Source organism: Micromesistius poutassou (assembly GCF_964030765.1).
Source record: "Micromesistius poutassou genome assembly, chromosome: 8".
Lineage (NCBI taxonomy): Eukaryota > Metazoa > Chordata > Actinopteri > Gadiformes > Gadidae > Micromesistius > Micromesistius poutassou.
In genome coordinates this window covers 18,831,885-18,845,594 of record NC_140278.1, presented here as the reverse complement: position 1 = coordinate 18,845,594, position 13,710 = coordinate 18,831,885, and the positions used below count along the sequence as shown (strand labels likewise).

General features: G+C 44.2%; 1 protein-coding gene across 2 annotated transcripts in view; it reads left to right on the top strand.

The window, feature by feature from the left end:
- The first annotated feature begins 6,521 nt into the window (after positions 1-6,521).
- g6fl (g6f-like) overlaps positions 6,522-13,710 on the top strand; it is a 10,154-nt gene continuing 2,965 nt past the window's right edge. For both annotated transcript variants that reach the window (XM_084472019.1, XM_084472018.1), the window contains exons 1-6: positions 6,522-6,676; positions 7,008-7,334; positions 7,670-7,990; positions 8,201-8,236; positions 8,764-9,096; positions 10,840-11,100. In XM_084472019.1, the coding sequence (XP_084328145.1) occupies positions 6,598-6,676; positions 7,008-7,334; positions 7,670-7,990; positions 8,201-8,236; positions 8,764-9,096; positions 10,840-11,100 (1,357 nt within the window). In that variant the 5' untranslated portion in view covers positions 6,522-6,597. The remainder of the gene's footprint in view (positions 6,677-7,007; positions 7,335-7,669; positions 7,991-8,200; positions 8,237-8,763; positions 9,097-10,839; positions 11,101-13,710) is intronic.

Sequence of the window (13,710 nt, the reverse complement as noted above, 5' to 3'; positions counted from 1 at the left end):
TCATTGCTTGATAAGAGGCTCTCCTCCAAGTATCTATTAAATATTTCCGCCTGCCTAACCTAAATAGAGTAAATACAAATCTGACTTAATCAAAAGGCTCATTGCGTGAGCCTTCAAATTAGACTTCCCTCCTTGCCAGTTCGACCGTGCCAATGGACCAGTGATGTGGTGCAGATCACTGCACTGCAGTTACCCACCAGTCTCCATTTACGCCACGAATCAAAAAACACACTTTTATGTCTAAACCAACTGACTGATTAAAAAAGGGGAAGCTGGTATTGATCCCCCTTTACAACAAGAAGACTTTGTCCCAAGAAATCTGCATGCACGAGTGTTTGTCAGCGCATGTCATGACCAACGATGCATCCAGGCCCAACGAGAGAAGACACACACACACACACACCTGACCTTTTCACAATCCGTCTGGCATTTACAGGGCCAGTGCGAGAGGGCTAGGACAGCTAATCTACATAATGACAGAAGCCCCCTCCACTGCCATTAACACAGAAATCACAGAGGGTCCATCACCCCTCATTCTACCACCATCGCGCTAATGAGATACTAAGAACAATCTCTTTTTCACCTTTTGTTTTTTCCTCCCCTTCCTTTAGTAGAGGGGGAGACTGAAAATAAGAATACTTCTCTCCTCACATAATCCATCACTGATGTTCCTTTTCAAATGACACTGGAGCCAGGAGGAAGGTTCATATTTTTCAGTAAGGTTGGATGCCCTTGCCATGACATTTTGTTAACAAAGCACAGACTAATTACAAATAATAAAAAAATTCTCTTGTTGGTTGAAATCCATAATATTGGCTCTGGCTCAGTGTTGACTGTCTAGCGAACTTATTTTGGATGTTTCACTGGTGGTGAAAACAATACATATTTTCCAAGATACAGAGAGTATCTTGCAGAATAAATAGGCTTATAGTGGAGGAGGTGTAATAAATATCAGATTGCAACATTTGATAGTTTAAACTTTGCAATATGGAAGCTATAAAAATCGGATCCTGTGTGCCATTTATAAAAAGACAATTATTATAAGACGGTAGGTAAAACACTACACTTTTATGTGACAGGTCATTTTAAAACCACACATTTATTTTCCCCTTGTCTGCCTGCTTCTGTCACACAGTCATAAACAGTAAGGCCTTGAGTCCAAAGGGAGGCAAAGAGAGAGAGAGAGAGGGGAGAGAGAGGATCTGAATAACGAACCAATGACTAACAGCACTCAAACTCAAACAAAAGCTGTAGACGAAGCAGAATGAAGGGTATCAGTGGAAATAAAAGGTCCAGAGAACAAGGCCTCCTGTATGCGGCGGTGGGGGGAGGATTGGGGGCAGGGCCATGGCGGAAAAGAGTGGCTTCGGGGGGGGGTGGGGGGGGGGGGGGGGCTGGGGGGGGGGGGATTTGTCTCCTGTCTGAATCTGCTGCTGTGTGATTACAACTTCCAAACTGATCCTGTGAATAGAGCACAATCCCCACCACCGCCACGACCACCACCACCACCCCCCAGCCCATTTCCTGCACCAGGCCCCAGAGGAAACCACCTGTTCGTGGGCTGGTTGATGCGGTATTTGTTGTAAAAGACTGAGGTTGCTGTATCAAGGTTAAGGAAATAAGGGGGTGGCTTCTATGTGGAATGGGGGGGGGGGGGGGGGGGGGGGGGGGGGGGGAATATGCGGGGCTGTGGGTTCCCCCGACACCATGACCCTGCGTTTCCACTGGTTGCTGGGCCAGACAGCGCCCCCCACCCCCCCTGCACACAGCCTATTCAGCCATAAGACAACACAGGAGTGGACACACTGGCCCCTGCATCCCCCGCCCCCCACCGCGGCACTGCCAACTGAAGCCTCCCGTCTTCCTTCATAAAAAAGGAGAAAAAAAAAAAACGTATCCATGGTAACGGGTCAAGCCTTTGTGACCCACATATCAGAAACACTCAGAAACTTAATTGGAGGTGCTTTACAGTGTTATTTCAAAGCCCACCTCCTCATCACTGGAGATTCCCATGAGAGTAACATGTGCCCTATTTAATTAGAAATTTAAAAAAGACAACAAACTAAAATTTGACAGAACAACACATGCTTAGGCTGATATTAGCATTGAGTGGAGGTTTCATTCTGCAAAAATGTCAAATTGGAGTTGTTTCTTGCGAATAAAGTCTAATGTTTACGTAAAGTGCCATTTCCCACACAAAAGTCGCTGAAATGAATTTGATCTATTCTGAGAGGTTTATGCAGATATGGAAAATGAAAGAAAGGATAAAGCCATTTCATTTGACCTGGTTTAACAAGTATTTTCCCCTATTTCATAAATAAAGCAAAAAACTATCTTTTTGTTTATCTCCCTCGCCCTCAGGCGGAGCGTTTACTGTAAATAGGTCTGGACATAAAAAGGTCCATTGCATGAATAAATCTAAAGGGATTGCATTTATAGATGTTATAGCTGTTTCACGAAACCAACAACCAACACAAAACAAGAAGTAGACTAGTCCTATAGTGCTGCTCTGCCAAAAAGTTAGACCTACTTTAAACATTGTTGCCCTGATTATCAAACCAAACAATCACAAAACAATGACGTAGAAGGAATGTTTTAACTCTTTCAGGGCAACGTTTATTCATATGCAAATGAGTTATGGCGATTTATTTATTTTAATCTTTCCCACATTATTGTACCTTTCCCACCGGGTGCAATGCCATGTATTTGCACATAGACGAAAAAAACAATTATTGATCCGGTTCAGAGTTCCTGTTGAACCGAAACCTGCAAAATACTGGTTGACGTTTTAAAATGGCCCACTCACTAGAGCACAACTAGATAAACAAAAGTGCTTGTGGAAGGTTTTATTTTTCATTGATGTGAATAATTCAGTTCAGTTGCTCGACCCTGGTGCGGATGACTGTACATTAAAAGCTAAAACTGGCTTCCAGTTCTCTCTCTACCGACCTGGAGCTGATGGAGCTCGAGGTGCATGAAAAATAAGAAATAACAAGGGAGACGTAAATAAATCAAATGATGTGAATGCTTTCAGTTTAACCAGCACCAAGAACACGACGTGGCAGGGACTCCGGTGTCGTTTCTGCTCAATACATAAACTGTTCGCCTACTGACATCCGCCAGCCACCTGAGAACAACACCTTGCTCCTAGCAGCCACACCTTACTGAAACTAAACATGGCGTTGAGTCACCGAAACCAGGGTCACAGCCACCTACCAATACCTGCTTACTGAGAAGCAAAGATGAGATGCACTACCAAATCTGAATCACCAAATTATATTTGTTTTAAACTCTGTATGAAGAAGCCACGGTGTTGAATTACCTGGACGTTTTGTTTTAAACCTGTAACCGCCCTGACAGGTGGTTAGTTTGCATAATTTCCGTGTAACATGAAGGAATACGTTTAACATATATAAAATTCGACATATCTTGCACATGTTGGAAATCACCAAACGATTCACAAAACAAACTCTTACCGTGGATAAATAAAAACGTGGCCAAGATGACGAGTCCTGTGTTTCTGGAGGAGCCGTGGCAATCTCCAGCGTAATGTCTCGACATGGCGATAAAGTCCCTCTTCAAAATACAAAAGAGCAGGCAGTCAATGTGTCGGAACACGAATAATGTAGCGAGACCCCTGAACAGATGACCGACGCTGGACGCTGGAGTAGGCGAGCCCAGACTTTTCCCCTCGAAACAACTTGGGAGCACAGGACACCTCGGAGGTCCGACGGAGATTCTCCGCTGCGAGCGTCCTTTACTTGTTTCTCCCCTCAGGTATCGAGTCTGTTTTGAATTGAAAGCAAGCAGGTGAGATCCAGCGCTTTCAAAGTGGCTCCTGGCTGCACGAAGGGTGAGATCAATGTTGTGGAAAAACCGACCGCGCGCGCGCTCTCACCAACTAGTTCCTCTGAGTCCGGCGCGAGCTAGCTCTCTGTGCTGCTGTCCGAGCGGGTGTGTGAGTGACGGTGTGATGTCATCAGATTGCAGGCGGCGTCGGTCTCTGACAAATATAAAGCAATTAGACGCACGCCACCATACATGTCATTTGGAACAACTTGGAGACGTAACCCATTTCCTGACACATCGTGTAGACGATGTAAAGGAAATAATTAGTGTTAATTCGTCACATTGTGCGTCGTGTTCGGAAGATTTAATGATATGTTATTTTACCTTCATATAGTAAACTACACAAAATGCTGAAGTTGTCTTCTCAACATCCATAATGGCATCGTCGCATTGCCAAATGAAAGAACCGGACATTTATTTACAAATATGAAACATCATATAGTCCTACATGAATATAGAAGTAGGCCTAACACACAATTAGGATATAACCTAATTCAGCTAGTTCCATCGGCGTTACATGAACTGCGTGGAAAACGAAGATCATATCGCCCCCTGCTGTGTGTTCCGAGCGAAGATCCTTTAGTAGAAACGTAATCCGATTTTACAACAGGACGACGCGATCGATACATATTCGTTGATAATGAACACAATGCAGCGGACACTAACGTTCACAGTGAAAATGTTATTAATGTATTCATTTATTAGTTATCCATTCTAGGGAATGTATCCCCACATCGTATCAGAGTTTGTCTATTTTGTATGTGCACAGAATTCTGGGGGAATTATCTGGTTTATATCTAATCCATATTCCCACGAGCAGACGTTCTAATTAGGCCTATCGTCGTTATTTAATTTTTTTTTTTCCATGTTTGCCTCTCCCTCTATTTTTGCTGGAAATTACCAAATTGTATTATGGTTTCACCTCCCCTTGAAGTTTGTAGAAACCAGAGACCACCCTCTCCATAAACACGATCCTGTTGCCTTTCGTGTGCCAGTGAGGCTGCATTCCCTCATGGAGTTTAGCCTCAACATGAATGTGTCGTGCTGACACCGCCCATTTAGCCCATTAAGTCCCCTGTCCTCTACTTTCATCTGTACATCCATTTCGCTTCTGTTGCACGCAACACTCCCATCCAACTCTTTTTCTTCTTCTTCTTCTTCTTCTAATGCATCTTAATTCTTAACTCTATCTTGCACACGTGTTCACAGTCTTCTCTTTCATGTCATGTTGGTCTTTCCATACTACCTTTTCTGTGTCTGTGTCTCTGTCTGTCTGTCTGTCTGTCTGTCTGTCTGTCTGTCTGTCTCTCTCTCTCTCTCTCTCTCTCTCTCTCTCTCTCTCTCTCTCTCTCTCTCTCTCTCTCTCTCTCTCTCTTCTTTTTTCATTTTCATTGTCCACATGTCCTTCACTCCCACACAAAAGCTCCTTTCATTCCTGGCTCCGTCCCTAGACTTCCCCTGGGGTCTGTCAGACTGATAACATAGCCCGTAGTTAACTGATAGAGCTCATTGGCACTGGATTCATTAGCCTCTGATTATTATTTACCGTGGAGGGAGGGGTGGCGTTCCCGCGTATCGCTCTATGCACCAGTCATATCACCAGCCACTGAGGGACTTTGAAGTCAGATTGTCCCCATTTCCCCTAGCGCCACTCACCCCTCTATTTGGACCAATATGTGTCAACATTTTCTATCCCTCTGTATTCTTATTCTTACTTCTTTCTCCCACTCTTTCTGTGTCATAAAACAACCCCAGTGCACAAGTCTCTCTCTCTCTCTCTCTCTCTCTCTCTCTCTCTCTCTCTCTCTCTCTCTCTCTCTCTCTCTCTCGCTCTCTCTCTCTCGCGCGCTCTCTCTCTCTCTCTGTCTTTCCCGACGCCCTCTCATACACATTCCATCTCTCGCTTACACTGTCTTTCTCTCTTTCTCTCCCCGACTCTGTTCTCTCGCTCTCCTTATCTCTCTCTTCCTATCTCTCTCTCTCTCTCTCTCTCTCTCTCTCTCTCTCTCTCTCTCTCTCTCTCTCTACCTCTACCTCTGTCTCTCACTCTCTCTCTTCCTCTCATTCCCTGCTCTAAAACAACCCCAGTGCACCGAGTCTCTCTCTCTCTCTCTCTCTCTCTCTCTCTCCACGTCCCCACCCACCCGATGGTAATTATGGAGAGATGGGTAATAGTGCTCAGAGGAGAAGATAATACCTTTAGCTTAATTAAAGACATTTATGGGATGTAAAGACATGTACCCAGAGGGTTGCTTGCTCCCACACCAAACCAAAAGTCTTTCTTTCTTTTTCTTTTTCGTTTTTCATCAACCCCAGTCCCTCGGCCTCTGCTGTGACTCATTTTCATTGCATTGTGATACTGACATGAATACAGTGAACCCATTCCCTTTTGTCCCGCAGGATGCGAAGGTCAGTTATTTTATATGGGATATTTTCACATGTAATATTGCGTAACTACATATGCAGCAGGGTCACTGGAAATATATATTTTCGTACAATTCCTATCAGCTGCATGCACAAGCACTTAGTGAAGAGTACCCTGACACCGTCTTCCTGTTGATTATCTTGTATTTGTCCGAGTCATTTCCTGTTGTATGCAGAAAACCCCTGGACATGACCCGGTCATAGACCTCTGGATTCTCCACCAGAGAGGCACCTCTTTACAAGGCTATTGCAGTGCAGAAACAAGAAGAATAGAAGAAGAATAAGGGTTTTAGTGATTTAGCCGCAATTCACTTGGATTTAGTCATGGAGTTTGATCTTTACACCTTGGCTCTTCTGTATTACTGGATGGCATCGTACATTCACTCTAGCCAATCTCTCACAGGTATGGAACAAGGTTTTTAAAATCCATCAGGAAATTGGTAACACCTTTATTGTCTGTGCTCAGTCTGGTAAGTTACCATCTCTCGTACTTCACTCGAAGGACCATTCTAACCGTCCCCTCTGAAAAACATGCAAACAAGTAAAGAAGGACACATCTCTGCTAGGTTACTGTTGTATTTGTATTTATCTTCCAACCTTGTATGAATACCATTTACATTTATTGTCGTTCACACACATAATACTCCGTCTTGTGGCAGCTCAGGAAGCGCTGGGAAATCTTCACGATGCAGGATAACGACACTAAACTGAAATGGCTTTCTGTTTGTGTTAAGACAGACAATATGATGACATTATAGTGACAGAACTGGGAAGGCCTACCACTTTGCCCTGCGTTGACCTGGAGATGACGGGTGACGCTGTGAATGTGAGCTGGACCAAGCACGCCAACCCCATGTCGAAGGAGAAACTTGTCCTCTCTGCCAGTGGAGGGAAGGTGTCATCTGGTCCTAGGTACTCATTGGCTGACCCTAACTTCCAGGAGTCTGGGGTTTTCTCTCTGCTCTTCATACCCAAAAGGGGCGATCAAGGCCTTATCTCCTGCTTGGTCGAAAAGCATGAAAGGAAACTGAGAAAGGTCATATTGCACGCCTTACTCACTGGTATAGTATATTTTTTACATTTTTTACATTTTTTACATTTTTACTATCCTCAACCTGTCTATCATTCATTTTTTGTTCAGTTGTTTTGTTTTCTCTTTTTCTATATTCTATTTGATGAATATTTATGAATATACCTCTTATGGATGCAAAAGTGTATCCTCCTTTGAAGCCCTCGATATACACCCCTGCAGTAGAATATGCAAATAAGTCATCACTGACAAACGATCAGCTTCACATGGCAGTGGTGGCCTGGGTGATGAATGTGACTCACTACGGGCAGGCGCTCTCCGTGCACAGGCATTAATCCCATGTGACACTGTCCTGTCTGTCTGCAGTCACCACGGTGCCCGCCTCGCCCGTGCCATATGGCATCCTTCGACTGGAGGCCAGCGTCGTCCCCAACTACATGGTCGGCAGCATCACCTGGTCGGGCCCTGGCAGCACGCCACTGAGGTCAGAGGCGAGGCTGCTGGAGACCGTGACCAAGATCCCCCACTTCAAGCAGAGCGACGAAGGCACCTACGCCTGTGTGATTCAGCCTAAATACAACCGCAACACAGGCAACTTCTCCTTCAACGTTGACGTGAAGGTGGATGTCAGCAGAGAAAACGCATGGGGGCAGCAGGGCAGGGGTAATGTGGTGCCTCGGGGTTGCGGTGAGTCGTCATCAAAGTAGAAACAAATGTCTTCATCAATCGCGTTGATTCTAGTTAAAAGTATATATTTCCCCATGTGACCATTTTAGTGAGTATTCATTCTGCAGTGATTTCTCTGCAAGGGCTCCCATTAATATTATAGTTGATATGTATAATTCATTATTTAGCCATTTTTTATGTATATACCTCTCTGCCTCTCGTTCCACACAGATGCCACCATGGCCTCATTCACCAAGGTACCAAACGGTGAGTGACTTTCTAAAAGCTCAGTGTCAGCGCTTTGCAAATCTGCCAGTGTGAAATGCAAGAATAGCATGAGATGCCTCGCTGAGAACATAAGAACGTAATCCTCATTGTTGTCAAATATTCTCTCTTATCTCAGTCCTCCTCTTTTCTCTCTCAATGCTTATTTTCTCTGTCCTTGTCTCTGCATTGTATCATTGAGACACTATTTTCAGTCCCCTACTATTTCTTCTGATCCTTTCATGTACTTCTTATTCACATTGTCCTTGTGACTCTAAAGCGATTTCTGCTTAATGTTTTATGACATTTCTCTTTCTTTTTTTTTTGCTCATTTTCACATATTACTTTTTCTGATACTCTCCTTTACCTCGTCTTCCTTCTACGTAGCTTACTCTCACCTTCAACTGCCTAACCCTCTCTGTCACTCTATCATACCCTACAGACCCATCGGCCTTCAAATCTCTCTCTCCCTCTCCTCAAACTCTCTCTCTCCCAAACTCCTACCCTATGTTTCTCTCTCGTTTCCACAGACCTTCAGGTCTCCACTGGTAGTGTGGCTCACCTCCCCGTTCCCTTGGCCTGTCCGCCCTACAAGGGCGACTCCGTGCTGGTCCGCTGGCAGAATCTGGACAAGAGGATGCTTTCAAAGCTGGTTTACCAGTACGACCGCTGGAGGGACTCCACAGCCCCTCCAGTGGAGGGGAGTCCGCTGGTACAGCTGGCCGGCCCGCCGTACAATGCCTATTCCGGCTTCTTCTCCTTCCTACTGAGCCCGGAGCTCAGAGATGCCGGTCTCTTCACCTGTGACATCTTCCGCGATGATAAATGCTACAGACAGAGGACCACTCTGAGCGTGCTCAAAGGTAGCTACAGGGGAAAGAGGAGGTCAGGGTGGATGATGCCTTATATATTACATGTTTAGAATTTATGTTTACATTGCTACTACACCTTTTGTGTACATACGAGTTAATACACTATGTTTTTTCTTCTTCAACACTGGGCCCTGTATTTTTTTTATGCTGGTTGTTAGCTGAGCAAGGAGGTGTGATCTAGTGTGACCCCCCACCTTTTATTACGTGCACACATAACGCAACTTTTTACACGTGCACTCACATGACATGCCTGGACACACGCATTATGCTGTCTTCGCGGCCTTGAGATGCTTTACTAATCACAGCCCTACTGGCATCCATCACAGCTGCCCACACATCAGCAGCCCATCTGTCACTGTCACTGCGGTGCACACATCTTTCACACACACACCAACACACACGCACCCACCTTTTTCATAAGTCTCTCAGACCTGCGTTGACACAAAATGCTCATGCCTGAACATGCACACACACACACACACACACACGCACCCACACACACACTATACCGGCAGCATTTATTTTATTCATTCAATTATTTTTCAAATAAACACATACACAATCCCTTTCTCACTCTCTCAGTCTCTCTCTCTCACTCTTTCGTGCACAGGTCAACTGTGCACATTTGCCAAATCTGTCAAACAAAACCACCCACACACACTCTATCTCGCTCCCACATGCATGCATGCATGCACACACACACCAATCATGTGACACATATATTTTTACCCCACCTCATTAAAAGTATCATTATGTATGATTATACTTGCTGCCCTCCCACAAAGACGAGAGGCGGCACACTGATAACTCTAATCAAGACTGAAATGTGTTGTAGCGTGTGCGAGTGCGAGTGCGTGTGTGTGTGTGTGAGTGTGAGTGTGTGTGTGTGTGTGTGTGTGTGTGTGTGTGTGGGTGTGTGTGTGTGTGTGTGTGTGTGTGTGTGTGTGTGTGTGTGTGTGTGTGTGTGTGTGTGTGCGTGCGTGCGTGCGTGCGTGTGTGTGTGTGTGTGTACGTGTGCCTGTGCATAAGGGTGTGTACAGGTCTGTGTGGCTTGATTACACTCAGATGGATTCACATTTTAGTTTGATGAGACACTAAACATCAGTCACAGTCAAGCAACACATTAGCAGCAAATGGCTTTAATGAATATATATTATTTTGACCCTGCCGTGATTTGTTCGTGGTGTTGTTTTTCACCAGCCACTGTCTTTTTTCACTTCCTCCTTAGCCTTTTCTTTATTACTGTTCAGTAATTGTTTGCCCCCACACAATGTGTCGTTATTTTTCATTCATAAACCATCATTTGGTTCAACCATCAACCTTTTTTTGTAACACAATGTCCTTTTTAACCATTGATAGTTGTTATTCTTGGTCAACAATAAGGAACTGGATTAGTCTGACAAAAAACCTCCAGGGTCCATGGTTAGATCCCATGGTTTCTTGACCTTGAAAAAAACACCTCACACCACAGCAACCTGGTCACTTTATTGTATATTTCAGATTTTATATATATATATATATATAATATATATATGTTGCATTTTTTTCTATTTCTATTTTATTATATACTGTATATAAATACATTGTCGACCCCTTGGCTTGTAGCAAATAATTGAATCGTCAAGAAAGACCCTGTGTAATACATGTAATACATACATTTAAACTACTTAGACACTCAAATGCAGTCATTTTACAGTGTTCTTCCCAACTTTCCCATTCCGGCTCATCTTCTAGTGGAAGTCATTCCCTCGTCCACAAACTCGTCGCTGTACATATCCTGCAGATACTCAGGGATGTCCCAGGTGGATCGGGTGGGGTGGTCCCACCAGAACAGGAGTGGCAGGCCACGCAGCTTCAGTCCAGGACCCGGCAAAATCAACCTCAACATCAGCCTGCCCATCACCGCCAACAACGCCGGCCAATACACCTGCACCATGCTGCTGAGGAACGGACAGGTGATCGGGGCAGTGTACACTGTCACACTGCCCACTACAGGTGGGAGGCAATAATAATTAATTATATTTATTAAGCGCTTTTCATTCAAGAAATAATAGTCGATTCTGATAGATGGTTGCGAAATGTATTACAGTAATTCATCGCACAGTGTCGGGATCATTGTATGCACAATTGCTGAACACATAGTATTCATAGGCATCATTAAGTGCTGCTGGTCTATGTGCAGGGTAAAGAGTGATATCTGCAATTAAAATAATGGGCCTGTTACGTAAATGACTCCACTCTGGCTGTTGGGGAATGTACTGTTATATTATCTATTAGTGGCGAACCCTGCACACAGGGTCACGTGACACTTGAATGGATCCCTAAGCAGTGATGAGCTCTGTCTTACACCGCCCGTATACATCACTCGTGTTGTGAAGCCCAGAGCTCATTGTGATGCACGCTGACGGTACTGTAGCAAGAGGGATGGAGATGGAGGGAACACACGGAGATGGAAGAGTCAGAGAGAGAGAGAGAGACAGAGAGAGAGAGCGAGAGTGCGCGAGAGAGAGAAGATAGAAAGCGAGAGAGAGAACATTTTCTAGTCTCTTGATAAGTGCTGGATCAGGGTCTTGCTAAGATTGCCAATGGTGGAAGTGTAGTCACAGCTCAACTCAATTAAATGAGAGACTAAAAGACGCTTGCTCAGAGAGAGAGAATTTTTAATGGAAGGGAAAAGCACAGAAAATACTTGATTCCACAAGTGTTAGACCCGGAGCAGTCTGTAGTGCACAGCCTTTATGAGGGGAAGCTATAGCGTAGCGACTAGTGGTTCCCTGATCCGCCACAATGGAAGCCTGGTAGCTCAGGCAGCACCAAATAATTCATGAGTGCGGCTATCCCACATTTTTGAACAATGCATGAAATAGTCATGGAGACAGGACTGAGGTACACAGTTGTGCATTCTCATTGTAATAGCATCATCAAAGAAATGTGTTCCTACACGGCTGGTTGCACATAAATGCATGTGGAAATGGAAGTAGATTACAGTAGAGTACAGTTTTGAAATCTGAAAATGCCTTACTCTCTTTCTCTAGATAATTGAAGTGATTGACAGACAGACAGACGGATAGTACAAAGGTATTGTGTAGGAGTATTTTTTTTCTGACAGTAAAGACTAGAGTGCATGGGAGGAAAAAATACAACATAAAAAATTCATGAACATCCGTACATGTAAAATACAGTACAGTAAAATACAGAACAGAGGCAGACTGCATTACCAACACAAATTTAAATCATCTTCTTTAAGTGCACACAAAATACCTAATTTCCTGTCCTATTTTGGACCGTGATCTACTAGTACTGGAGTAGCTACGTGGTCTCCTGTAAGCAACCCTTATCCACAACCACCAGGATATGAATCAGCCTGCTTTGAAATTAAAAAAAGACAAGGAGGGAAGTGGCAGGTGGAGAATGGGAAGATTAGAGATAAGAAGAAAGACAGCAGAGAGCGGGGGAGTGAGAGGTAGGGAGAAATAGGGGGTATTTATGTCTTATGCTCTACTGCACTCAATTACCATAATTCATACGTTCAAGTTGGCATGGTGTACTGTTCAGGTCAGTACGGGGGTCAGCTCCCACGATATTCCATTAGCCTGGTCCTCACACACACACACACACACACACACACACACACACACACACACACACACACACACACACACACACACAAAAACACACACACCCCAATCAATTACATTTCACACAGCACATAATGATTGATTACAGAGAGGCCAACTAGAAGTTGAGTTCTGAAGGCTGAGGCTTTTATAAATAAAGTTGTATGGAAAGGTCTGGCTGGAAAGGTATAGTTGCCATGACTCTGTAATAAACTCTTTTTTAGTTCACGGCTGCATGGATATTAAATGAAGAAATATCCAATAGACATACATTTCAATACAATCAATCATTTATGGCTTTTCTTTAGGATGTGCAGGTGGTAACTTCTAGTGAATACATTCTAAGCATGGGAATTGAACCCCAAACACTGGCGGTCTCAAGGCCATGCTCTGTCACACAAGTTACACAGGACTTTTTCCGACAGTCTCATATGACTCCAACTTTCCGTGATGCTCTTCCTATTTGTTTATATGGACAGCATGCATGCAGCCTTTGCGGCCTAACCTTCACCCTCTGAGGTGGATCAACCATCAAAGCGTTAATCTCTGTAGAAACCAGGACACCCCCTCCTCGTCTCCACCAGTTCCCCGCGGGCTTCTGCAAGAATGAAGTCATCCAAACTATTATGCAAATAAAGCTGACAATTTGCATTTGCATTTGCTGCTCTTTCCGTAAAAATTTAAATAGTTGGTAACAGCGAGCTAATATTTGCTTATGGAATAAAAATGGAATTGGGCGCCAGTGATGCGCCTGCGCATTCTCTGTCTGCTTTCCCCCAGAGACGGTAACTTATTTTAATGTCCCAGAACGCTGCACACCGCACTCTGTTATGCTTGCCAATCTACCCAGAGGCAAGTTGTCGCTAGGAGTAGATACCGATGGGAATATGAGGAAAAAGGGGATTCTGCTGGCTATGCAACCTTCAGTAAACACTCACAACTAATAAATTCAAAATGCAAAACTTACAATGCACAAAAATCCAGATTC